This window comes from Cetorhinus maximus, chromosome 2 (assembly GCF_964194155.1).
Source record: "Cetorhinus maximus chromosome 2, sCetMax3.hap1.1, whole genome shotgun sequence".
NCBI classification, from domain to species: domain Eukaryota; kingdom Metazoa; phylum Chordata; class Chondrichthyes; order Lamniformes; family Cetorhinidae; genus Cetorhinus; species Cetorhinus maximus.
The window spans coordinates 227918267-227945820 of record NC_135880.1 but is presented as its reverse complement, the minus strand read 5'-3'; the positions used below and the strand labels follow the sequence as shown (position 1 = coordinate 227945820).

Sequence of the window (27554 nt, the reverse complement as noted above, 5' to 3'; positions counted from 1 at the left end):
CTCCCTTCCCCCTTCCCCTCCCCCTCCCTTCCCCCTTCCCCTCCCCCTCCCTTCCCCCTTCCCCTCCCCCTCCCTTCCCCCTTCCCCTCCCCCTCCCTTCCCCCTTCCCCTCCCCCTCCCCCTTCCCCCTCCCCCTTCCCCCTCCCCCTTCCCCCCCCCCCTCCCCCTCCCCCTTCCCCCCCCCCCTCCCTTCCCCCCCCCCCTCCCTTCCCCCCCCCCCCTCCCTTCCCCCCCCCCTCCCTTCCCCCCCCCCCCTCCCTTCCCCCCCCCCCTCCCTTCCCCCCCCCCCTCCCTTCCCCCCCCCCCTCCCTTCCCCCCCCCCCCTCCCTTCCCCCCCCCCCTCCCTTCCCCCCCCCCCCCCCTTCCCCCCCCCCCCCCCTTCCCCCCCCCCCCCTCCCTTCCCCCTCCCCCTCCCTTCCCCCTCCCCCTTCCCCTCCCCCCCCCCCTCCTCCCCCCCCCTCCCCCCCCCTCCCCCCTCCCCCCCCTCCCCCCTCCCCCCCCCCCCTCCCCCCTCCCCCCCCCCCTCCCCCCTCCCCCCCCTCCCCCCTCCCCCCCCCCCCTCCCCCCCCCCCTTCCCCCCACTCCCCCACTCCCCCACTCCTCCCTTTATTAATACCCTGCACCTGCCAGTTGTTGTTGTTGTTATGCTGGTTGCTGCCAGTAGGTGGTGGCGTTGCCTGGATATCTGTTTACTGCAGTTTGCTGCCTCCTGACTGGGCCCACAGGAGGTTGGCCGCCATTTGGAGATGTCTTTGAGATTTTTTTAAAGTGCAGATTGGTGCCATTTAAGATGGAGGATTGTCCTCATGGTACATTGCTGAATGAACAGGATGGTTTTTTGCAACAATCTGGTAGTTTTGTCACCATTAATGAGAGCAGCCCTTTATTCTCGCTTTATTAATTTATAGAATTGTATTCCCAGTTGCCATGGTGAGATTTCAACTCCTGTCTCCAGACTATTTGTCCCAGTAACTGGGCTACAATATTCCAAACCCCTCGATTAGATTCCAGTCTGTAACTCACTCCCGGGTATCTGTTATTTTAGATTTATTTACTTTGATTTGAACACTTAGGAAGAAATGTTTAGTTTGGAAGATAGGATGGAAACTCTAGACTGTGGAGGGTGTCTGATTGACAGTTTCTGTATCTGGGTTGAGAAGTTGGTGATGGGTCTGTGGTCTAAACTCAGGCTCTTTGCTGAAGCTTTGTTTCCTGTTCAATGCTCAGTGGCTCCAACAACAGCAGCTCTTAAACTTGCAAGCGCGTCACGAATGCGAGTGCACAAGAGGGGAAGGTGACAGACTGATACGCACCGACATATAATCAGCTCTAACTCCATCAACCAGACCTCTTTTTATGTTTATTTCCCACTTTCTGGAAGTTTCAAACAAACGCAGTGTGTGACCACGTGAAGACTAACAAGAGAGTTGACGCCTGTAAACCTGGCAGCGGCGATGAAGGGAACACACTCTGGAATTGTATTGGTCGTAGTCTCACTGTTTTTGGGTGAGTTCAGCTTCTGGTCAGTGTGTAGTCTGAAGAAAAGAGTTTTGTGAAATTTTGTGGATTTAATTTTATTGAATATTTTTCATTGCTTTCAGATTAGTTTCATCAGCAGGTCGTTGGTTTGAGTCCTACTTTTTTTATTGTTTGACAGGATGTGTGTGTCGCTGGCTGGGCCAGCATTTATTGCCCATCCCTAATTGCCCTTGAGAAGGTGGTGGTGAGCTGCCTTCTTGAGCCGCTGAAGTCCATGTGGTGTAGGTACACCCACAGTGCTGTTAGGGAGGGAGTTCCAGGATTTTGACCCAGTGACAGTGAAGGAACGGTGATATATTTCCAAGTCAGGATGGTGTGTGACTTGGAGGGGAACTTCCAGGTGATGGTGTTCCCATCTATCTGCTGCCCTTGTCCTTCTAGTTGGTAGCGGCCGTGGGTTTGGAAGGTGCTGCCTAAGGAGCCTTGATGAATTCCTGCAGTGCATCTTGTAGATGGTACACACTGCTGCTACTGTGCGTCGGTGGTGGAGGGAGTGAATGTTTGTAGATGTGGTGCCAATCAAGCGGACTGCTGTGTCCTGGACAGTGTCAAGCTTCTTGAGTGTTGTGGGAGCTGCACTCAACCAGGCAAGTGGGGAGTATTCCATCACACTCCTGACTTGTGCCTTGTAGATGGTGGATAGGCTTTGGGGAGTCAGGAGGTGAGTTACTTGTTGCAGGATTCCTAGCCTTTGACCTCCTCTTGTACCACAGTATTTATATGGCTGGTCTAGTTCAGTTTCTGGTCAATGGTAACCCCCAGGATGTTGATAGTGGGGGATTCAGCGATGGTAATGCCATTGAACATCAAGGGGTGATGGTTAGATTCTCTCTTGTTGGAGATGGTCATTGCCTGGCATTTGTGTGGCATGAATGTTACTTGCCACTTGTCAGCCCAAGCCTGGATATTGTCCAGGTCTTGCTGCATTTGGACATGAACTGCTTCAGTATCTGAGGAGTTGCAAATGGTGCTGAACATTGTGCAGTCATCACTGAACATCCCCATTTCTAACCTTATGATGGAAGGAAAGTCATTGATGAAGCAGCTGAAAGTGGTTGGGCCGAGGACACTACCCTGAGGAACTCCTGCAGTGATGTCCTGGAGCCGAGGCGATTGACCTCCAACAACCACAACCATCTTCCTTTGTGCTAGGTATGACTCCAACCAGCAGAGTGTTTTCCCCTGATTCCCATTGACTCCAGTTTCGCTAGGGCTTCTTGATGCCACACTCGGTCAAATGCGGCCTTCATGTCAAGGGCAGTCACTATCACCTCACCTCGGGAGTTCAGCTCTTTTGCCCATATTTGAACCAAGGCTGTAATGAGGTCAGGAGCTGAGTGGCCCTGGCGGAACCCAAACTGGGCATCAGGGAGCAGGTTATTGCTAAGCAAGTGCCGCTTGATAACACTGTTGATGACCCCTTCCATTACTTTACTGATGATGGAGAGTAGACTGATGGGGCGGTAATTGGCCGGGTTGGATTTGTCCTGCTTTTTGTGTACAGGACATACCTGGGCAATTTTCCACATAGCTGGGTAGATGCCAGTGTTGTAGCTGTACTGGAACAGCTTGGCTAGGGGCACGGCAAGTTCTGGAACACAAGTCTTCAGTACTATTGTTGGAATATTGTCAGGGCCCATAGCCTTTGCAGTATCCAGTGCCTTCAGCTGTTTCTTGTTATCACGTGGAGTGAATCGAATTGACTGAAGACTGGCAACTGTGATGCTGGGGACATCCAGAGGAGGTTGAGATGGATCATCCACTCGGCACTTCTGGCTGAAGATTGATGCAAATGCTTCAGCCTTATCTTTTGCACTGATGTGCTGGGCTCCTCCATCATCGAGGATGGGGATATTTGTGGAGCCTCCTCCTCCAGTGAGTTGTTTAATTGTCCACCACCATTCACGACTGGATGTGGCAGGACTGCAGAGCTTAGATCTGATCTGTTGGTTGTGGGATCACTTAGCTCTGTCTATCACTTGCTGCTTATTGCTGTTTGACATGCAAGTGGTCCTGTGTTGTAGCTTCACCAGGTTGACACCTCATTTTTAGGTATGTCTGGTGCTGCTCCTGGCATGCCCTCCTGCACTCTTCATTGAACCAGGGTTGATCCCCTGGCTTGATGGTAATGGTAGAGTGGGGGTTATGCCAGGCCATGAGGTTACAGATTGTGTTTGAATACAATTCTGCTGCTGCTGATGGCCCACAGCGCCTCATGGATGCCCAGTCTTGAGCTGCTAGATCTGTTTGAAATCTATCCCATTTAGCACGTTGGTAGTGCCACACAACACGATGGAGAGTATCCTCAATGTGAAGGCGGGACTTTGTCTCCACAACAACTGTGCGGTGGTCACTCCTTGTTATGACACAACAATTGGTAACGGCTGAGTTGTTTAAATCCCAGAGGGAAACTTGAACAACTGTCATAACCTACTTTTTCAATTGGTATGTTTGAGATGCAGCTCTTAATTCAGGAATAAGACCACTGACCCTCAAGAGGTTTTTATATAAAACTAAATTAAACATTTACTAATTTAATAACAAATTAAACACATGCATATATCTACAAATTACTACCATAATAACTTTTAAACAAACCCCCGAATTAATCACTCCCAGCTAAACCTTCACCAAGGCAACAATAACCAATAGACTCTAAACAGACACCAGGCAAAGCACATTTGACCTCAAATTCAAAATTAGGTTCCTTGCAATTTGTTTCCTTTGCAGACAGTTATAGACTTACAGGCTGGTTAGATTTTAAATGCCTCTGACTTACACAAACTCCTTTCTGTTTATACCTAGCTCCCCCTTTGAATATAAATTTTCTATCGTATTACTAGGTTTTTAATTTTACCTCTCCTAACAATAATCCTTTCATTCCATCAATTTTATTAATAATATAAACACATTGCTTGGCATCTCCCACCTAGGTGCAAGATTTTACCTATTCTTTTGAATAGTTTATTCAACAAATGCAAATTTACACTTTACCTTTCAACTTTCTTACATTTATCTAATTAACATCTCAGAACTACTATACATCAAAGCACCCAGACTAGCTGGCTTTCATCCAGTTAAGGCACACATATAGAGAAAGCCCCTACTACAAGTCCAATTTCAAAATAATTTCCAATAACATTATAGACATTAATATCTCTTCATGACACTCCTACTGTCATGGACAGATGCATCTGCGGCAGGCAGATTGGTGAGGATGAGGTCAAGTATGTTTTTCCCTCATGTTGGTTCCCTCACCACCTGCCGCAGACCCAGTCTAGCAGCTATGTCCTTTAGGATTTGGTCAGCTCGGTCAGTAGTGGTGCTACCGAGCCACTCTTGGTGATGGACATTGAAGTTCCCCACCCAGAGTACCTTCTGTGTCCTTGCCACCCTCAGGGCTTCCTCCAAGTGATGTTCAACATGGAGGAGCACTGATTCATCAACTGAGGGAGGGCGGTACGTGGTAATCAGCAGGAGGTTTCCTTGCCCATGTTTGACCTGATTCCATGAGACTTCATGGGGGCCAGAGTCAATGTTGAGGACTCCCAGGGAAACTCCCTCCCGACTGTATATCACTGTGCCGCCACCTCTACTGGGTCTGTCCTGCCGGAGGGCCAGTACTGAGTGAGTGCTGCACTGTCGGAAGGTCAGTACTGAGGGAGTGCTGCACTGTCGGAAGGTCAGTACTGAGTGCTACAAAGTCTAATTCTAAGGAACACATTAACTGACCACTCAATGCTGCCATTAGTGAGATTTTTCTCTTTGCAGAACTACAGCTGATCTGTCACATTAACATTTCCAGTGTCAGGGAAACTGAATGTAGAATCACTGGAGACAATTCTGACACTTGATACAAACACAAGGGATATTTTACTGTTAGATTTTAATCTTTAACTTAAATTAAAGTTCCAAAATAAATATAGATTTTCTGAGAAATATTTAAATTAACTTGTAGATGGAAAGTCTAATTAAGGCTCTGGAATGTTCCTTTGTTCTAGAATGTGCAGAAATGCAGGGCCATTCCATCCAGCATCCTTCATCTCTGAAGGTGTTGTGGATGAAAATTGTTTTTGTTTATAGTCATTCAAGGGAATGAATAGACGAGGCCAGCATTTGTTGCCCATCCCTAGTTGCCCTTGAGAAGGTGGTGGTGAGCTGCCTTCTTGAACCGCTGCAGTCCATGTGGTGTAGGTACACCCACAGTGCTGTTAGGGAGGGAGTTCCAGGATTTTGACCCAGTGACAGTGAAGGAACGGTGATATATTTCCAAGTCAGGATGGTGAGTGACTTGGAGGGGAATTTCCAGGTGGTGGTGTTCCCATCTATTTGCTGCCCTTGTCCTTCTAGATGGTAGTGGTCATGGGTTTGGAAGGTGATGTCTAAGGAGCCTTGGTGAGTTCCTGGAGTTCATTTCTACAATATTTATACACTTTTATTTTTAGTTTAAAGATATTTAAACATTATTGGGATTTTTTTCTCAATGATTAGAACAAGTTATTTTATGACATTTTAATTTTAATAATGTGTTTTGTTCTTGTCAATCTTGCTCAGCTCCAGCCCCACTCCTGATTATTCTGAGGTCAGGTGGAGATGCAGAGAGGCTCTGTCTCTGTCTCTGCTCCATATCCAGGTGATTCTGGTGTCTACCAGAGTGACAGTGATTGTCGGTAAGACACCGGGTAGAGCACACGACCCCAACCCAGAGGTACCGAGGAGAATCTCCAAAACCTCTTTAACTGAAAATGGTCAGGTTGGCAGAGAAGGGATGGGAATTACTCTGAAGGAATAGTGTTAAATTGCCAAAATGAAAATGTTATGGAAATATTAAAAAAAGATGCTAAATGTATTTCTTTCCACAGTTACAGTGAGCAAACGGGATACACAGGGTGAGTAAACATGATCACTTTCAGACCTGATCCCTGAAATTAAACCAATTCTGAAATTGTTTCATAATGAGAATATATTGCAGGTTCCTGATTCAGACTTTGCTTATTTTGGTAGAGTGGGTGAGGGTTGAAAGAACCAATGTCATTTTAACATGTAACATAAACGGAAGTTCGACCGTCTCCTGGTCGAAAATCAGTGAAAAGGACGGGACAACCACCAAGATTCCATCCCAAGACGATAAAGCATACAACATAAGTGACTACTCGACATCCAATGACGGTCTCTATCAATGTGCAGAAAATGGAAAAACAAATCCAACAAAGGTCAAGTTTTATCTCCGAGTGAAAGGTGATTTTACTGATTGGTAGACGAGTCTAGATCTCAGGAAAACAGGTTGCGAATGTGGCCGGAGCCGGAAAGTTTGAGAGTCTTTGCTGCAACAAACAAGTTTCGGGTTTGATCAGATTTAAGCTCTGCTAATTTACCACATCACCCTTCAGTTTCGGAATGATCTGTTCAGATTATGATACACTTCTCCCTCATGCAGCGGCAGAGCCTTTACTTTTGCCTAATCTGATTTCTGAATCTTTAAAATGAGCGACTTTAGTTGTCTCTGACCCTCTGGGATAGGAGCTGGGTCCAGGTGTGATGGGCTTGTGCTGATCTCGGATCCATCCCCATTTGGCATTTCCTCAGGGCAGATGTGATTGGATTGTATAAACTGCACTGGGGGGAGAGAGTGGGTCTCCATGCTGAGGATTTTCTCCAATCCTATCCCTTGTTTAGATTCCTGGAGAAGACGGTTAAACTTCTCTTGCCAATTACCTGAAGATATGATGTTGGGATGTGAAGCATCCAACACACAATTTGCTCCTGAATGTTAACCTTAGAACGAACTTGATCAAGCGGATGATGCATTTCAGATCATCAGCTGTCAATTTTGAACCGATATCCTGAAGCGGTTATAAAAGAAAAGCTAGGAAGGGAATGGGAGCTGAGTGAGAGCGGAAACTCTGTAAGAACAGGGACACCAGCAGAGACCCAATGGGCCGAATGGCCTGGTTCTATGTCCATTGTAGGAGGTGAAGTCTGTTACAGTGAAGTTTGTACAGTCCGATGATTAAACTGTCTCTCTCTCTCTCTCTCTGGCAGTTTGTGACGGATGCTTAGATCTGGACACAGGGACAGTGATTGGAATTATCTGTGGCGATTTGCTGGTCACCTTCTTGGTGGCTCTGTCAGTCTATTGTTTCGCCAAGAGGAAAGCAGCAGCTTCTAAAGGTTGGATTTGATTTTAAAACATTGTGAAATCATGTTGTGCTTATCGGAACCGACACTCAAAACCTATCAGTGCAGTTTGAGAATCTGAAAAATAGCTGCTCTCAATGGGAATGTAAAAATCCTGCTGGTTTCACTCACTGCCTTGAGAGAGACTTTGCTGTCCTTACCCAACATGCGTCTCCAGTCCCATAGCGAGGGGCTTAACTCTTACCCATCCTCTCAAATATCCAGTGAGTAAATTCAAACTTACTGTTTTTTTACCCGTTTATGGGATGTGGGCGTCACTGACAAGGCCAACATTTATTGCCCATCCCTAATTGCCCCTGAACTGAGTGTTTTGCTCGGCCATTTCAGAGGCAGTATAGAATGAACCACATTGCTGTGGGTCTGGGCCCAGACGAGGTAATGATGGCAGATTTCCTTCCCTAATGGACATTAGTGAACCAGGTGGGTTTTTACAACAATTGACAATAGTTTCATGTTCACCATTACTGAGACTAGCTTGATATTCAAGATTTATGAACTGAATCAACAGCTGTGCTGGGATTTAAACCCATGTCCCCAGAACATTAGCCTGGGCGCCTCGATTACTACTCCAGTGGCAATATCACCATTCCTCATCTTCTTCACCAACCCTCCAATGTCTCAGGGCAACTAGAGAGTTTACTCTGTATCTAACCCCGTGCTGTACCTGTCCTGGGAGTGTTTGATGGGGACAGTGTAGAGGAAGCTTTACTCTGTATCTAACCCTGTGCTGTACCTGTCCTGGGAGTGTTTGATGGGGACAGTGTAGAGGGAGCTTTACTCTGTATCTAACCCCGTGCTGTACCTGTCCTGGGAGTGTTTGATGGGGACAGTGTAGAGGGAGCTTTACTCTGTATCTAACTCCGTGCTGTACCTGTCCTGGGAGTGTTTGATGGGGACAGTGTAGAGGGAGCTTTACTCTGTATCTAACCCCATGCTGTTCCTGTCCTGGGAGTGTTTGATGGGGACGGTGTAGAGGGAGCTTTACTCTGTATCTAATCCCGTGCTGTACCTGTCCTGGGAGTGTTTGATGGGGACAGCATAGAGGGAGCTTTACTCTGTATCTAACCCCGTGCTGTACCTGCCCTGGGAGTGTTTGATGGGGACAGTGTAGAGGGAGCTTTACTCTGAATCTAACCCCGTGCTGTACCTGTCCTGGGAGTGTTTGATGGGGACAGTGTAGAGGGAGCTTTACTCTGTATCTAACCCCATGCTGTACCTGTCCTGGGAGTGTTTGGTGGGGACGGTGTAGAGGGAGCTTTACTCTGTATCTAACCCCATGCTGTACCTGTCCTGGGAGTGTTTGGTGGGGACGGTGTAGAGGGAGCTTTACTCTGTATCTAACCCCGTGCTGTACCTGCCCTGGGAGTGTTTGATGGGAGCAATGTAGAGTGAGTTTTACTCTGTCTCTAACCCCGTGCTGTACCTGTCCTGTGAGTGTTTGATGGGGACAGTGTAGAGGGAGCTTTACTCTGTATCTAACCCCGTGCTGTACCTGTCCTGGGAGTGTTTGATGGGGACAGTGTAGAGGGAGCTTTACTCTGTATCTATCCCCGTGCTGTACCTGTCCTGGGAGTGTTTGATGGGGACAGTGTAGAGGGAGCTTTACTCTGTATCTAACCCCGTGCTGTACCTGTCCTGGGAGTGTTTGATGGGGACGGTGTAGAGGGAGCTTTACTCTGTATCTAACCCCGTGCTGTACCTGTCATGGGAGTGTTTGATGGGGACAGTGTAGAGGGAGCTTTACTCTGTATCTATCCCCGTGCTGTACCTGTCCTGGGAGTGTTTGATGGGGACAGTGTAGAGGGAAGCTTTACTCTGTATCTAACCCCATGCTGTACCTGCCCTGGGAATGTTTGATGGGGACAGTGTAGAGGGAGCTTTACTCTGTATCTAACCCCATGCTGTACCTGTCCTGGGAGTGTTTGATGGGGACAGTGTAGAGGGAAGCTTTACTCTGTATCTAACCCCATGCTGTACCTGCCCTGGGAATGTTTGATGGGGACAGTGTAGAGGGAGCTTTACTCTGTATCTAACCCCATGCTGTACCTGTCCTGGGAGTGTTTGATGGGGACGGTGTAGAGGGAGATTTACTCTGTATCTAACCCCGTGCTGTACCTGTCCTGGGAGTGTTTGGGGACAGTGTAGAGGGGGATTTACTCTGTATTTAACCCCGTGCTGTCTGATGAGAATTTCCAATATTTTCTGTTTCTCGGACAGATTATCGTCACCAGCAGATTGGAGCTCAAGACCTTCCACTGGTTCGAGGATCAAACACGGCACCTTTACAGCAACACTCGGAATATGCGGTAATGTGGTGAAACTTTGACCCCAACTTGGGCCATCGCTGCAGCTTCAGTTTATTTTATTAACACAGCTCGGGGACTTTTCCCCCAAACCTGCCCAGCATGTTCCCCGGGGTTCCAACACCTCGGCCTCCTTCATCCATCCCCACCAGGAGACCAAACACATTCGGACCCTGACCTCCCTCTGTGAGAATGAGTGCCCAACACAGCGCTCACTCAGAAGCAGGGGCTCACTCACTGTCACTCACCTCAGCATCATTGCTGCAGGCTCCACTCTAGAGGCATCAGAACAAAGTCCAGGCTGATATTGCAGTGCAGTACTGAGGGAGTGCTGCACTGTCGGAGGGTCAGTACTGAGGGAGTGCTGCACTGTCGGAGGGTCAGTACTGAGGGAGTGCCGCACTGTCAGAGGGTCAGTACTGAGGGAGTGCCGCACTGTCAGAGGGTCAGTACTGAGGGAGTGCCGCACTGTCAGAGGGTCAGTACTGAGGGAGTGCTGCACTGTCAGAGGGTCAGTACTGAGGGAGTGCTGCACTGTTAGAGGGTCAGTACTGAGGGAGTGCTGCACTGTCAGAGGGTCAGTACTGAGGGAGTGCTGCACTGTCGGAGGGTCAGTACTGAGGGAGTGCTGCACTGTCGGAGGGTCAGTACTGAGGGAGTGCCGCACTGTCAGAGGGTCAGTACTGAGGGAGTGCTGCACTGTCGGAGGGTCAGTACCGAGGGAGTGCTGCACTGTCGGAGGGTCAGTACTGAGGGAGTGCTGCACTGTCGGAGGGTCAGTACTGAGGGATTGCTGCACTGTCAGAGGGTCAGTACTGAAGGAGTGCTGCACTGTCAGAGGGTCAGTACTGAGGGAGTGCTGCACTGTCAGAGGGTCAGTACTGGGGGAGTGCTGCACTGTCGGAGGGTCAGTACTGGGGGAGTGCTGCACTGTCAGAGATGATGTCTTATGAATGAAACTTAACCAAGCACCTGTCTGCCCTGTGAAATGAAGGTAAAGTATCCCACAGTATCTATTGGAAGAAGTTCAGGAGTGTTCTCCCCATTATTTTGTCGTGAATATTTATCATCTAAACAAGATTTCTTATACATATTCTCTGATTTTTAGCTCTTTGTTGCATGTGCAATGCTAATCTCAACACCAACAGCTTATATTTATATAGCACCTTTAATGTAATGAAACGCCACAAGGTGCTTCACAGGAATGATTAGAAAACAAAATCTGACCCTGGGCCACATGAGGAGATATTAGGGACAGATGTCTAAAAGCTCGCTTGTAAGGAGTGTTTTAAACAGGGAAAGTGAGGTAGGGAGGTAGAGGGAAGGAATTGTGCAGTTTGAGGCCCAGACAGCAGCAGACACGGCCATCATTCCAATGGTTATCGGATTATTATTGGGGATGCTTAAGAAGCCAGAATTCGAGGAGCGCAGATCTCTCAAAGGGTTGTGGAGCCGGAGAAGATTCCAGCGGTCGGGAAGGGTGAGGCCAGGGAGGGAATTGAACAAGGATGAGAATTTTCAAATCAAGACACTGCTTAACCGGGAGCCAATGAAGATCAGCCGGAGTTGGGATGATGGGGGAACGAGAGTTGCTGTGAGCTAAGGCATGGGCAGCAGAGGCTGGGCTGTCAGCTGGTCGAGGCTGGAGGTAACAAAGCTGTGAATCGGCACATTTCCAACACTCCAGGAGTGAAGCAATCCTCCCTCCACCTCTCCTCACACTGCTCTCTGACCCTCACCCTCACCCTCACACTGCTCTCTGACCCTCACCCTAACCCTCAAACTGCTCCCTGACCCTCACCCTAACCCTCAAACTGCTCTCTGACCCTCACCCTCACACTGCTCTCTGACCATCACCCTAACCCTCAAACTGCTCCCTGACCCTCACCCTAACCCTCAAACTGCTCTCTGACCCTCACCCTAACCCTAACCCTCACATTGCTCTCTGACCCTCACCCTAACCCTAACCCTCACACTGTTCTCTGACCCTCACCCTAACCCTCAAACTGCTCTCTGACCCTCACCCTAACCCTCACACTGCTCTCTGACCCTCACCCTAACCCTCACACTGCTCTCTGACCCTCACCCTAACCCTCACACTGCTCTCTGACCCTCACCCTAACCCTCAAACTGCTCTCTGACCCTCACCCTAACCCTCAAACTGCTCTCTGACCCTCACCCTAACCCTAACCCTCACATTGCTCTCTGACCCTCACCCTAACCCTCACCCTCACACTGCTCTCTGACCCTCACCCTAACCCTCAAACTGCTCCCTGACCCTCACCCTAACCCTCAAACTGCTCTCTGACCCTCACCCTAACCCTAACCCTCACATTGCGCTCTGACCCTCACCCTCACCCTCACACTGCTCTCTGACCCTCACCCTAACCCTAACCCTCACACTGCTCTCTGACCCTCACCCTAACCCTCACACTGCTCTCTGACCCTCACCCTAACCCTCAAACTGCTCTCTGACCCTCACCCTAACCCTCACACTGCTCTCTGACCCTCACCCTCACCCTCACCCTCACACTGCTCTCTGACCCTCACCCTAACCCTCACACTGCTCTCTGACCCTCACCCTAACCCTCAAACTGCTCCCTGACCCTCACCCTAACCCTCACCCTCACACTGCTCTCTGACCCTCACCCTAACCCTCACACTGCTCTCTGACCCTCACCCTAACCCTCACACTCACACTGCTCTCTGACCCTCACCCTAACCCTCACACTGCTCTCTGACGCTCACCCTAACCCTCAAACTGCTCCCTGACCCTCACCCTAACCCTCAAACTGCTCCCTGACCCTCACCCTAACCCTCACCCTCACACTGCTCTCTGACCCTCACACTACTCTCTGACCCTCACCCTAACCCTCACACTGCTCTCTGACCCTCACCCTAACCCTCACACTGCTCTCTGACCCTCACCCTAACCCTAACCCTCACACTGCTCTCTGACCCTCACCCTAACCCTCACACTGCTCCCTGACCCTCACCCCCAGCCTCACACTGCTCTCTGACCCTCACCCTAACCCTAACCCTCACATTGCTCCCTGACCCTCACCCTAACCCTAACCCTCACACTGCTCTCTGACCCTCACCCTAACCCTCACACTGCTCTCTGACCCTCACCCTAACGCTCACTCTGCTCTCTGACCCTCACCCTATCCCTAACTCTCACACTGCTCTCTGACCCTCACGCTAACCCTCACCCTCACACTGCTCTCTGACCCTCACCCTAACCCTCACACTGCTCTCTGACCCTCACCCTAACCCTCACACTGCTCTCTGACCCTCACCCTAACCCTCACACTGCTCTCAGACCCCCACCCTAACCCTAACCCTCACACTGCTCTCTGACCCTCACCCTAACCCTCACACTGCTCTCTGACCCTCACCCTCACCCTAACCCTCACACTGCTCTCTGACCCTGACCCTCACCCTAACCCTCACACTGCTCTCTGACTCTCATCCTAACCCTAACCCTCACACTGCTCTCTGACCCTGACCCTCACACTAACCCTCACACTGCTCTCTGACCCTCATCCTAACACTAACCCTCACACTGCTCTCTGACCCTGACCCTCACCCTAACCCTCACACTGCTCTCTGACCCTGACCCTCACCCTAACCCTCACACTGCTCTCTGACCCTGACCCTCACCCTAACCCTCACACTGCTCTCTGACTCTCATCCTAACCCTAACCCTCACACTGCTCTCTGACCCTGACCCTCACCCTAACCCTCACACTGCTCTCTGACCCTGACCCTCACCCTAACCCTCACACTGCTCTCTGACCCTCACCCTAACCCTCACACTGCTCTCTGACCCTGACCCTCACCCTAACCCTCACACTGCTCCCTGACCCTCACCCTAACCCTAACCCTCACACTGCTCCCTGACCTCACCCTAACCCTAACCCTCACACTGGTCCCTGACCCTCACCCTAACCCTCAACCTCACACTGCTCTCTGACCCTCACCCTAACCCTAACCCTCACACTGCTCTCTGACCCTCACCCTAACCCTCACCCTCACACTGCTCTCTGACCCTCATCCTTACCCTAACCCTCACACTGCTCCCTGACCCTCACCCTCACCCTCACACTGCTTCTGACCCTCACCCTCACCCTCACACTGCTCTCTGACACTCACCCGAACCCTCACCCTCACGCTGCTCTCTGACCCTCATCCTTACCCTCACACTGCTCTCTGACCCTCACCCTCACCCTCACACTGCTCTCTGATACTCACCCTCACCCTAACCCTCACACTACTCCCTGACCCTCACCCTAATCCTCACACTGCTCTCTGACCCTCACCCTAACCCTCACCCTCACACTGCTCCTTGACCCTCATCCTAACCCTAACCCTCACACTGCTCTCTGACCCTCACCCTAACCCTCACCCTCCCACTGCTCTCTGACCCTCACCCTCACCCTAACCCTCACACTGCTCTCTGACCCTCACCCTAACCCTCACACTGCTCTCTGATACTCACCCTCACCCTAACCCTCACACTGCTCTCTGACCCTCACCCTAACCCTCACCCTCACACTGTTCCCTGACCCTCACCCTAACCCTCACACTGCTCTCTGACCCTCACCCTAACCCTAACCCTCACACTGCTCTCTGACCCTTACCCTAACCCTCACACTGCTCTCTGACCCTCACCCTAACACTCACACTGCTCTCTGACCCACACCCTAACCCTAACCCTCACACTGCTCTCTGACCCTCACCCTCACCCTCACACTGCTCTCTGACCCTCATCCTTACCCTAACCCTCACACTGCTCTCTGTCCCTCACCCTAACCCTAACCCTCAATCTGCTCTCTGACCCTCACTCTAACCCTCACCCTCACACTGTTCTCTGACCCTCACCCTAACCCTCACACTGCTCTCTGACCCTCACCCTAACCCTCACACTGCTCTCTGAACCTCACCCTAACCCTAACCCTCACACTGCTCTCTGACCCTCACCCTAACCCTAACCCTCACACTGCTCTGTGACCCTCACCCTAACCCTAACCCTAACACTGCTCCCTGACCCTCACCCTAACCCTCACCCTCACACTGCTCTCTGACCCTCACCCTAACCCTAACCCTCACACTGCTCTCTGACCTTCACCCTAACCCTAACCCTCACACTGCTCTCTGACCCTCACCCTAACCCTAACCCTCACACTGCTCTCTGACCCTCACACCAACCCTCACCCTCATACTGCTCTCTGACCCTCACCCTAACCCTAACCCTCACACTGCTCTCTGACCCTCACGCTAACCCTCACACTGCTCTCTGACCCTCACCCTAAACCTAACCCTCACACTGCTCCCTGACTCTCACCCGAACCCTAACCCTCACACTGCTCTCTGACCCACACCCTAACCCTAACCCTCACACTGCTCTCTGACCCTCACGCTAACCCTCACACTGCTCCCTGACTCTCACCCTAACCCTAACCCTCACACTGCTCTCTGACCCTCACGCTAACCCTCACACTGCTCCCTGACTCTCACCCTAACCCTAACCCTCACACTGCTCTCTGACCCACACCCTAACCCTAACCCTCACACCGCTCTCTGAACCTCACCCTAACCCTAACCCTCACACTGCTCTCTGACCCTCACCCTAACCCTCACACTGCTCCCTGACCCTCACCCTAACCCTCACCCTCACACTGCTCTCTGACCCTCACCCTAACCCTCACACTGCTCTCTGACCCTCACCCTAACCCTAACCCTCGCACTGCTCTCTGACCCTCACCCTAACCCTCACCCTCACACTGCTCTCTGACCCTCACCCTCACCCTAACCCTCACACTGCTCTCTGACCCTCACCCTAACCCTCACACTGCTCTCTGACCCTCACCCTAACCCTCACACTGCTCTCTAACCCTCACCCTAACCCTAACCCTCACACTGCTCTCTGACCCTCACCCTAACCCTCACACTGCTCTCTGACCCTCACCCTAACCCTCACACTGCTCTCTAACCCTCACCCTAACCCTCACCCTCACACTGCTCTCTGATCCTCACCCTAACCCTCACACTGCTCCCTGACCCTCACCCTAACCCTCTCCCTCACACTGCTCTCTGACCCTCACCCTAACCCTCACACTGCTCCCTGACCCTCACCCTAACCCTAACCCTCACTGCTCTCTGACCCTCACCCTAACCCTAACCCTCACACTGCTCTCTGACCCTCACACTAACCCTCACACTGCTCTCTGACCCTCACCCTAACCCTAACCCTCACACTGCTCTCTGATCCTAACCCTAATCCTCACCCTCACACTGCTCTCTGACCCTCACCCTAACCCTCACACTGCTCTCTGACCCTCACCCTAACCCTCACACTGCTCCCTGACCCTCACCCTAACCCTCACCCTCACACTGCTCTCTGACCCTCACCCTAACCCTCACACTGCTCTCTGACCCTCACCCTAACCCTAACCCTCACACTGCTCTCTGACACTCACCCTAACCCTCACCCTCACACTGCTCTCTGACCCTCACCCTAACCCTCACTCTCCCACTGCTCTCTGACCCTCACCCTCACCCTAACCCTCACACTGCTCTCTGACCCTCACCCTCACCCTCACACTGCTCTCTGACCCTCCCCCTCACACTACTCTCTAACCCTCACCCTAACCCTAACCCTCACACTGCTCTCTGACCCTCACCCTAACCCTCACACTGCTCTCTAACCCTCACCCTAACCCTCATCCTCACACTGCTCTCTGACCCTCACCCTAACCCTCACACTGCTCTCTGACCCTCATCCTCACCCTAACCCTCACTCTGCTCCCTGACCCTCACCCTAACCCTCACCCTCACACTGCTCTCTGACCCTCACCCTAACCCTCACACTGCTCTCTGACCCTCACCCTAACCCTAACCCTCACACTGCTCTCTGACCCTCACCCTAACCCTAACCCTCACACTGCTCTCTGATCCTAACCCTAATCCTCACCCTTACACTGCTCTCTGACCCTCACCCTAACCCTCACCCTCACACTGCTCTCTGACCCTCACCCTCACCCTAACCCTCACACTGCTCTCTGACCCTCACCCTAACCCTAACCCTCACACTGCTCTCTGACCCTCACCCTCACCCTAACCCTCACACTCCTCTCTGACCCTCACCCTAACCCTCACACTTCTCTCTGACCCTCACCCTACCCTCACACTGCTCTCTGACCCTCACCCTAACCTTAACCCTCACACTGCTCTCTGACCCTCACCCTAACCCTCACACTGCTCTCTGACCCTCACCCTAACCCTCACACTGCTCTCTGACCCTCACCCTAACCGTAACCCTCACACTGCTCTCTGATCCTAACCCTAATCCTCACCCTCACACTGCTCTCTGACCCTCACCCTAACCCTAACCCTCACACTGCTCTCTGACCCTCACCCTCACCCTAACCCTCACACTGCTCTCTGACCCTCACCCTAACCCTCACACTGCTCTCTGACCCTCACCCTACCCTCACACTGCTCTCTGACCCTCACCCTCACACTGCTCCCTGACCCTCACCCTAACCCTAACCCTCACACTGCTCTCTGACCCTCACCCTCACCCTAACCCTCACTCTGCTCCCTGACCCTCACCCTAACCCTCACCCTCACACTGCTCTCTGACCCTCACCCTAACCCTCACACTGCTCTCTGACCCTCACCCTAACCCTAACCCTCACACTGCTCTCTGACCCTCACCCTAACCCTAACCCTCACACTGCTCTCTGATCCTAACCCTAATCCTCACCCTTACACTGCTCTCTGACCCTCACCCTAACCCTCACCCTCACACTGCTCTCTGACCCTCACCCTCACCCTAACCCTCACACTGCTCTCTGACCCTCACCCTAACCCTAACCCTCACACTGCTCTCTGACCCTCACCCTCACCCTAACCCTCACACTCCTCTCTGACCCTCACCCTAACCCTCACACTTCTCTCTGACCCTCACCCTACCCTCACACTGCTCTCTGACCCTCACCCTAACCTTAACCCTCACACTGCTCTCTGATCCTAACCCTAATCCTCACCCTCACACTGCTCTCTGACCCTCACCCTAACCCTAACCCTCACACTGCTCTCTGACCCTCACCCTCACCCTAACCCTCACACTGCTCTCTGACCCTCACCCTAACCGTAACCCTCACACTGCTCTCTGATCCTAACCCTAATCCTCACCCTCACACTGCTCTCTGACCCTCACCCTAACCCTAACCCTCACACTGCTCTCTGACCCTCACCCTCACCCTAACCCTCACACTGCTCTCTGACCCTCACCCTAACCCTCACACTGCTCTCTGACCCTCACCCTACCCTCACACTGCTCTCTGACCCTCACCCTCACACTGCTCCCTGACCCTCACCCTAACCCTAACCCTCACACTGCTCTCTGACCCTCACCCTCACCCTAACCCTCACACTGCTCTCTGACCCTCACCCTAACCCTAACCCTCACACTGCTCTCTGACCCTCACCCTAACCCTCACACTGCTCTCTGACCCTCACCCTAACCCTCACACTGCTCTCTGACCCTCACCCTAACCCTAACCCTCACACTGCTCTCTGACCCTCACCCTAACCCTCACACTGCTCTCTGACCCTCACCCTAACCCTAACCCTCACACTGCTCTCTGACCCTCACCCTAACGCTAACCCTCACACTGCTCTCTGACCCTCACCCTAACCCTCACACTGCTCTCTGACCCTCACCCTAACCCTAACCCTCACACTGCTCTCTGACCCTCACCCTAACCCTCACACTGCTCTCTGACCCTCACCCTAACCCTCACACTGCTCTCTGACCCTCACCCTAACCCTCACACTGCTCTCTGACCCTCACCCTCACCCTAACCCTCACACTGCTCTCTGACCCTCACCCTAACCCTAACCCTCACACTGCTCTCTGACCCTCACCCTCACCCTAACCCTCACACTCCTCTCTGACCCTCACCCTAACCCTCACACTTCTCTCTGACCCTCACCCTACCCTCACACTGCTCTCTGACCCTCACCCTAACCTTAACCCTCACACTGCTCTCTGATCCTAACCCTAATCCTCACCCTCACACTGCTCTCTGACCCTCACCCTAACCCTAACCCTCACACTGCTCTCTGACCCTCACCCTCACCCTAACCCTCACACTGCTCTCTGACCCTCACCCTAACCGTAACCCTCACACTGCTCTCTGATCCTAACCCTAATCCTCACCCTCACACTGCTCTCTGACCCTCACCCTAACCCTAACCCTCACACTGCTCTCTGACCCTCACCCTCACCCTAACCCTCACACTGCTCTCTGACCCTCACCCTAACCCTCACACTGCTCTCTGACCCTCACCCTACCCTCACACTGCTCTCTGACCCTCACCCTCACACTGCTCCCTGACCCTCACCCTAACCCTAACCCTCACACTGCTCTCTGACCCTCACCCTCACCCTAACCCTCACACTGCTCTCTGACCCTCACCCTAACCCTAACCCTCACACTGCTCTCTGACCCTCACCCTAACCCTCACACTGCTCTCTGACCCTCACCCTAACCCTCACACTGCTCTCTGACCCTCACCCTAACCCTAACCCTCACACTGCTCTCTGACCCTCACCCTAACCCTCACACTGCTCTCTGACCCTCACCCTAACCCTAACCCTCACACTGCTCTCTGACCCTCACCCTAACGCTAACCCTCACACTGCTCTCTGACCCTCACCCTAACCCTCACACTGCTCTCTGACCCTCACCCTAACCCTAACCCTCACACTGCTCTCTGACCCTCACCCTAACCCTCACACTGCTCTCTGACCCTCACCCTAACCCTCACACTGCTCTCTGACCCTCACCCTAACCCTCACACTGCTCTCTGACCCTCACCCTAACCCTCACACTGCTCTCTGATCCTCACCAAGTTATTGTTTTGATGAAAGTTTATTCGTAAAATTGATTCCTTTCCTCTTCTGACAATTATATTTTTCAGCCAATCAAAAGTGGACAGCGAGACCTTTATGATAAATTGCATCGATAGTTCTGAGTGAGAGGAAAACCAAGAAAAGGAATCTCCAACCCTGTCTACCACCTGATAAACGACATAATCCCACCCCCTTCTCAAATATAACCCCACCCTCCCTTCATAAATATAACTCCTGAATTCCTCTTTCCATCCTGAAGCGGCTGGATATTTGCCTACATTTGCTCTGTGCCCTTCAGTGACTCACTGGGGAAAGCCATGACTGGCAGTAATCCATTCAACTATGGGTGCATCACTGCTACCGGTACATGCCCACAGTTGGTGGCAGAAGTCACTGGACAGTGAACCCTCATGACTCTGAGCCCATCTATCAAATCTCCCCCTTAACCTTCTCTGAGAACAGTCCCAGCTTCTCCAATCTCTCCACACTAACTGAAGTCCCTCATCCCTGGAACCATTCTGGTAAATCTCCTGCACACTCTCTCCAAGCTCCTAAAAAGAGGTGCCCAGAGCTGGATACAATATTCCAGCTGGGGTCTAACCAGTGACCATAATGGTTTCAGATACTTTTACTTTTGTACTTTAAATCTATGTTTAGAAAGCCAAGAGTCAACATTGCTTGTTTTAATAGCCTATCCTAGAGAAGGAATATTGAGATTCAGCCTGACAGTGATTGGGGTTCCTTCCCCAGAGTTGCTCAGGGTTTGCTCACTATCCCAGGCCCTGTTACACTGGAGGATTCAGCTGAAAGCTTTAGTCTGCAATCAGAATCTCTCCTGTTTCATCGAATGCTTCATTAGACATTGTGTCCAAGTCTGTTATCCCTGATTAGATGTATTTCTCTGTTTCTCAGTCTCATGATCTGTTTGACTGTGTTTTTTGTTTTTCTGCCTATGAGTGAACAAGTTACAATGGCCTGCCGGCCTCCTGCTCGATTGACAATGTTTATAACTTCATTAAAGGTTGTGAACAAATCTACAGAATTGTTATTATTATTGATGGAAGTGAAAAGGTGTTTATGTGTCAAACGATTCTGAACAAGAGGAAGTCCGGTCACTTCCTCTTCACCACTACGGACACCAATCAGCAAGTCCCCATTATTAACCTCTTTGGAATCATCATTTACCAGAAGCTTAACTGGACTGACCATTTCAGTTCCATGGCTAAGGATCAGGTCAGAGACTGACGACAAGTGGCTCACTTACCGACCCCTCTAGGCCTCCCCACCATCTACAAGAGTCAAGCCCAGAGTGTGAGGGAACACTTGGCATTCACCCGAGGGGGCACCAAAAAGCTCACTATCACCCAGGTCAAATCAGTCAGTTTGATCAGTGCCCCAATCATAGTGCTCGATAAATATTCCCTTCACAGTAGCAGCAGTGTGTACCATTTAGAAGATGCACTGCACCAACTCACTAAATCTCCTACGACAGCACCTTCCAAACCCATGACCACTACCATCTAGAAGGACAAGGGCAGCAGATAGATGGGAACACCACCACCTGCAAGTTCCCCTCCAAGCCACTCACCATCCTGACTTGGAAATATATCGCCATTCCTTCACTGTCGCTGGGTCAAAATCCTGGAACTCCCTCCCTAACAGCACTGTGGGTGTACCTACACCACATGGACTGCAGTGGTTCAAGAAGATGGCTCACCACCACCTTCTCAAGGGCAATTAGGCATGGGCAATAAATGTTGGCCCAGCCAGCAATATTCAGCTCCTGAAAATTGTATCCAGGCAATTTCTGTGTTCCAGTTGCTGGGGGCAGTATTGACAGGGAGATCACAGACAGCCCGCTCTGATCACCTGGGATTGCTACGTATCTCCATGTGTGGAATCAGCACTTGCATTAACAGCACAGCAAGAAGCCATTCGGGCCATCTAACCCATGCGGGTGCTAGCTCTTTAAGGGGGCTTCTACTTTGATCTCACTCCCTGACAGTTTACAGGCTTGATTTCAACGATGATTCAGTCACTCCTCATCATCAACTGTGCTAAAATAATTCACATCACCAGCTAAAGACATTTTGCAAACCAGCCACATTTCACAGTTTCAGAGCTAATCCCCCCTCTGAGAAACAGAGTCAAACATGTCTGCTCTGATGTTTCTCAGTCTTCACATAAACACCTTTCTGCCTGTTTTGTCAGATCCAGGTCAGAGTAAAGCTCCTGTCATGAAGCTATTAATGTATATAATGTTACTGGAAATTATTTTTTTAAAAATAGAGGGTTAGTCTGTGGGGGTGTTTTAATTGGATTAAAGCCAGCTAGTCTGGGTGCTTTGATGTGTGATAGTTTTGAGGTGTAAGAGAGATAGAGTGCATTTGCATTTTTTTTTTTGAATAGAGCATTCAAGAAGTGGGGTGAATTCTGGCACCTAGCTGGCAGAGACCAAGCAGTATGTTTATATTACTAATAAAATTGGTACTATGAAAGGGATTTTGTTAGAATACGTGGAGTTCAAAGAGGCTGGTGATACATGAGAATTTACATTCAATGAGATATGCTGGATATAACCGATAGCAGTTTTGTGTGTGCAGAGCAGAGGCAATGTAAGATCAAAGCAGCTGTAAGCCTACAACAGGAACCAAAGTGAAAGGAACCTCATTTTGAATTTGTAAGGTGAAAATGCTTTGCCTGGTGTTTGGTTAAGTCTATGGGTCGACGTTGCCTTAATGGGGATTAGTTTGGGAATTTGTTAAAAGTTATGATAGTGATAATTCATAGCCATGTGTACATGTTTAGTTTTAGTTGACGGGCAATATGATCGGCGCAGGCTTGGAGGGCCAAAGGGCCTGTTCCTGTGCTGTACTTTTCTTTGTTCTTTGTTCTTTCTTTGTTCTTTAACTTGTGCAAATTAATAAATGCCTCGTGTATTTTGATATAAAACATCTTGAGAACTGGTAGTCTGATTCCTGAATTTAGAGCTGCATCTCAAACGTACAAAAATAAAAATATAGGTTATGACAGTTGTTTAAAGTTTCCCTCTGGGATTTTTAAATCACTCAGCTTTACCAACTGCTGGGTCATAACAGCCCCCTCTACACTATCCCCATCAAACACTCCCAGGACAGGTACAGCACGGGGTTAGATACAGAGTAAAGCTCCGTCTACACTATCCCCATCAAACACTCCCAGGACAGGTACAGCACGGGGTTAGATACAGAGTAAAGCTCCCTCTACACTATCCCCATCAAACACTCCCAGGACAGGTACAGCATGGGGTTAGATACAGAGTAAAGCTCCCTCTACACTATCCCCATCAAACACTCCCAGGACAGGTACAGCACGGGGTTAGATACAGAGTAAAGCTCCCTCTACACCGTCCCCATCAAACACTCCCAGGACAGGTACAGCACGGGGTTAGATACAGAGTAAAGCTCCCTCTACACCGTCCCATCAAACACTCCCAGGACAGGTACAGCACGGGGTTAGATACAGAGTAAAGCTCCCTCTACACCGTCCCCATCAAACACTCCCAGGACAGGTACAGCACGGGGTTAGATACAGAGTAAAACTCCCTCTGCACCGACCCCGTCAAACACTCCCAGGACAGGTACAGCACGGGGTTAGATACAGAGTAAAGCTCCCTCTACACTGTCCCCATCAAACATTCCCAGGACAGGTACAGCACGGGGTTAGATACAGAGTAAAGCTCCCTCTACACCGTCCCCATCAAACACTCCCAGGACAGGTACAGCACGGGGTTAGATACAGAGTAAAGCTCCTTCTACCCTGTCCTCATCAAACACTCCCAGGACAGGTACAGCACGGGGTTAGATACAGAGTAAAGCTCCCTCTACACTGTCCCCATCAAACACTCCCAGGTCAGGTACAGCACGGGGTTAGATACAGAGTAAAGCTCCCTCTACACCGTCCCCATCAAACACTCCCAGGACAGGTACAGCACGGGGTTAGATACAGAGTAAAGCTCCCTCTGCACCGACCCCGTCAAACACTCCCAGGGCAGGTGCGGCACAGATTTAGAGACTAATTTATCAAATTGACTTCCTTGTTTTGTAAATTGGAAACCCAGTTAAGAATGTGTTAATGGTTTCCATTGCTACTGATGCTGTTCTGTTGATTTGAAGTGTGTGGGCTGCAGGCTGTTTGCATTTGCAGGGCGCAGGTTGCACTGTGGTTTGATGCTGCGATACTTTCTGCAGAACTGCCTGTTCTCTCAGTTTTGCGGGTTGCCCATACAAGGTTATCAACCACATCGCTCCCTTCTCACAGCTGGGAGTGGTTTCACCTGAAAGGCTGCTGCTGCTTTGCTGCAATTCATTATCTGTACTGCAGGAAGGCAATGCCTGCATCAGTGGGGCCTGAGGGCCCGAGTCAGTGAAGCCCAATGTTCAGGCAGTGAGGCTCAGGGCCAGTGAGTCCTTCGGTGGTGGTGCTACCGAGCCGCTCTTGGTGATGGACATTGAAGCCCCCCACCCAGAGTACATTCTGTGCCCTTGCCACCCTCAGTGCTTCTTCCAAGTGATGTTCAACATGGAGAAACACTGATACATCAGCTGAGGGAGGGCGGTATGTAGTGATCAACACACCACCATCCCCTCCCCCACCCAACCTTCCTCCCCCCCGACAGTGGGATTTGAACTCGGATCCCCAGATCATTATAATAAAAGCAAAATACTGCGGATGCTGGTAACCTGAATCAGAAACAGAAAGTGCTGGAAAAACTCAGCAGCTCTGACAGTATCTGTGGAGAGAAAGACAGAGTTAACGTTTCGAGTCCAGATGACTCTTCTTCACTTGTTCTACCTCCTTAAACAGTATATATTCCACCATATTTTTACTTCTCTTTAGTTCTGAAGAAGAGTCCTACAGATTCAAAACGTTAACTCTGTCTTTCTCTCCACAGATACTGTCACACCTGCTGAGTTTTTCCAGCATTTTTTATTTTTGTCCCCAGATCATTAACCTGGCCACCTAAATCTAGTGACATTCCCACTCTGCCACCAACTCCCCCAAACATTTACATTCTCTCTTTGTCTCCTAGTGGCAAATTGCAGAGTCAAGCGAGGTTCATGATATTCAAGGTGGTGACAAAGTGGTTATGTCACTGGACGAATAGTCTAATGGTCCAGACACGTGTCATAGCGGCTGGGGAATGTAAATTCAGTTAATTAAATAAATCTGGAATAAAAAGCCTTAGTAACGATGATCATGTAGCTAATAGATTGTTACAAAAACCCATCTAGTTCACTAATGTCCTTTAGGGAAGGAAATCTGCTGTCCTTACCCGGTCTGGCCTACATGTGACTCCAGACCCACAGCAACGTGGGTGACTCTGAAATGGCCGAGCCACTTGGTTGTATTTAAGAAGGCAGCTCATCACCACCTCTTTAAGGGCAATTAGAGATGGGTGATAAATTCTGGCCTAGACGGTGACACCAAATCCCATGAAGCAATAAAACAAAACTCAGAGATTTGAACACTTCACTCACATCATATCCCCCCCACCATACTCTCCCCCAACACCATCTCCCCCCCACCATAATCTCCCCCAACACCATCTCCCCCCCACCATAATCTCCCCCAACACCATCTCCCCCCCACCATACTCTCCCCCAACACCATCTCCCCCCGACCATACACTCCCCCACACCACCTTCCCTCACCACCATACACTCCCCCACACCATCTCCCCCCGACCATACACTCCCCCACACCACCTCCCCCCACCACCATACTCTCCCCCAACACCATCTCCCCCCCACCATACTCTCCCCCAACACCATCTCCCCCCGACCATACTCTCCCCCAAAACCATCTCCCCCGCACCATACTCTCCCCCAACACCATCTCCCCCCCACCATACTCTCCCCCAACACCATCTCCCCCCGACCATACACTCCCCCACACCACCTCCCCTCACCACCATACTCTCCCCCACACCATCTCCCCCCACCACCATACACTCCCCCACACCATCTCCCCCTCAACCACCATACACTCCTCCACACCATCTCCCCCCACCAACATACACTCCCCCACACCATCCCCCCCACCACCATACTCTCCCCCACACCATCCCCCCACCACCATACACTCCCCCACACCATCTCCCCCTCACCACCATACACTCCTCCACACCGTCTCCCCCCCCAACACCATACTCTCCCCCACACCATCTCCCCCCACCACCATACACTCCCCCACACCATCCCCCCCACCACCATACTCTCCCCCACACCATCCCCCCACCACCATACTCTCCCCCAACACCATCTCCCCCCACCATACTCTCCCCCAACACCATCTCCCCCCGACCATACACTCCCCCACACCACCTCCCCCCACCACCATACTCTCCCCCACACCATCTCCCCCCACCACCATACACTCCCCCACACCATCTCCCCCTCAACCACCATACACTCCTCCACACCATCTCCCCCCACCAACATACACTCCCCCACACCATCCCTCCCACCACCATACTCTCCCCCACACCATCTCCCCCTCACCACCATACACTCCCCCACACCATCCCCCCACCACCATACACTCCCCCACACCATCTCCCCCTCACCACCATACACTCCCCCACACCGTCTCCACCCCCAACACCATACTCTCCCCCACACCATCTCCGCCCCACCACCATACACTCCCCCACACCATCCCCCCCACCACCATACACTCCCCCACACCATCTCCCCCCAACCAACATACACTCCCCCACACCATCTCCCCCCAACACCATACTCTCCCCTACACCATCTCCCCCCCAACACCATACTCTCCCCCACACCATCTCCCCCGACCACCATACACTCCCCCACACCATCTCCCCCCACCAACATACACTCCCCCACACCATCTCCCCCCAACACCATACTCTCCCCCACACCATCTCCCCACCACCACCATACTCTCCCCCACACCATCTCCCCCCCCCATCATACACTCCACCACACCATCCCCCCCGACCACCATACACTCCCCCACACCATCTCCCCCCCAACACCATACACTCCCCCACACCATCTCCCCCCCCCATCATACACTCCACCACACCATCCCCCCCGACCACCATACACTCCCCCACACCATCTCCCCCCCAACACCATACACTCCCCCACACCATCTCCCCCCAACACCATACTCTCCCCCACACCATCTCCCCCCAACACCATACTCTCCCCTACACCATCTCCCCCCCAACACCATACTCTCCCCCACACCATCTCCCCCGACCACCATACACTCCCCCACACCATCTCCCCCCACCAACATACACTCCCCCACACCATCTCCCCCCAACACCATACTCTCCCCCACACCATCTCCCCCCCCATCATACACTCCACCACACCATCCCCCCCGACCACCATACACTCCCCCACACCATCTCCCCCCCAACACCATACTCTCCCCCACACCATCTCCCCACCACCACCATACTCTCCCCCACACCATCTCCCCCCCCCATCATACACTCCCCCACACCATCTCCCCCGACCACCATACACTCCCCCACACCATCTCCCCCCGACCACCATACACTC

The 27554-nt window shown here is 51.5% G+C and overlaps 1 protein-coding gene across 1 annotated transcript; it reads left to right on the top strand.

Annotated features, from left to right (window-relative positions):
- Nucleotides 1-1267: 1267 nt before the first annotated feature.
- LOC144691154 (T-cell surface glycoprotein CD3 epsilon chain-like) lies at nt 1268-21004 on the top strand. Its single transcript, XM_078559223.1, has 6 exons — nt 1268-1506; nt 6402-6428; nt 6544-6777; nt 7582-7710; nt 9955-10043; nt 20037-21004. The coding sequence occupies exons 1-6, from the start codon at nt 1455-1457 to the stop codon at nt 20082-20084; spliced, it is 579 nt and encodes a 192-aa protein (XP_078415349.1). The 5' UTR covers nt 1268-1454; the 3' UTR covers nt 20085-21004.
- Nucleotides 21005-27554: the final 6550 nt, after the last annotated feature.

Coding starts and splice junctions, on each gene's coding strand:
- LOC144691154 (XM_078559223.1), top strand. CDS start 1,455: ATGAAGGGAACACACTCTGGAATTGTATTGGTCGTAGTCTCACTGTTT. Junction 6,429..6,543: donor GAGCAAACGGGATACACAGG/GTGAGTAAACAT, acceptor TTATTTTGGTAG/AGTGGGTGAGGGTTGAAAGA. Junction 10,044..20,036: donor AGCAACACTCGGAATATGCG/GTAATGTGGTGA, acceptor TATATTTTTCAG/CCAATCAAAAGTGGACAGCG.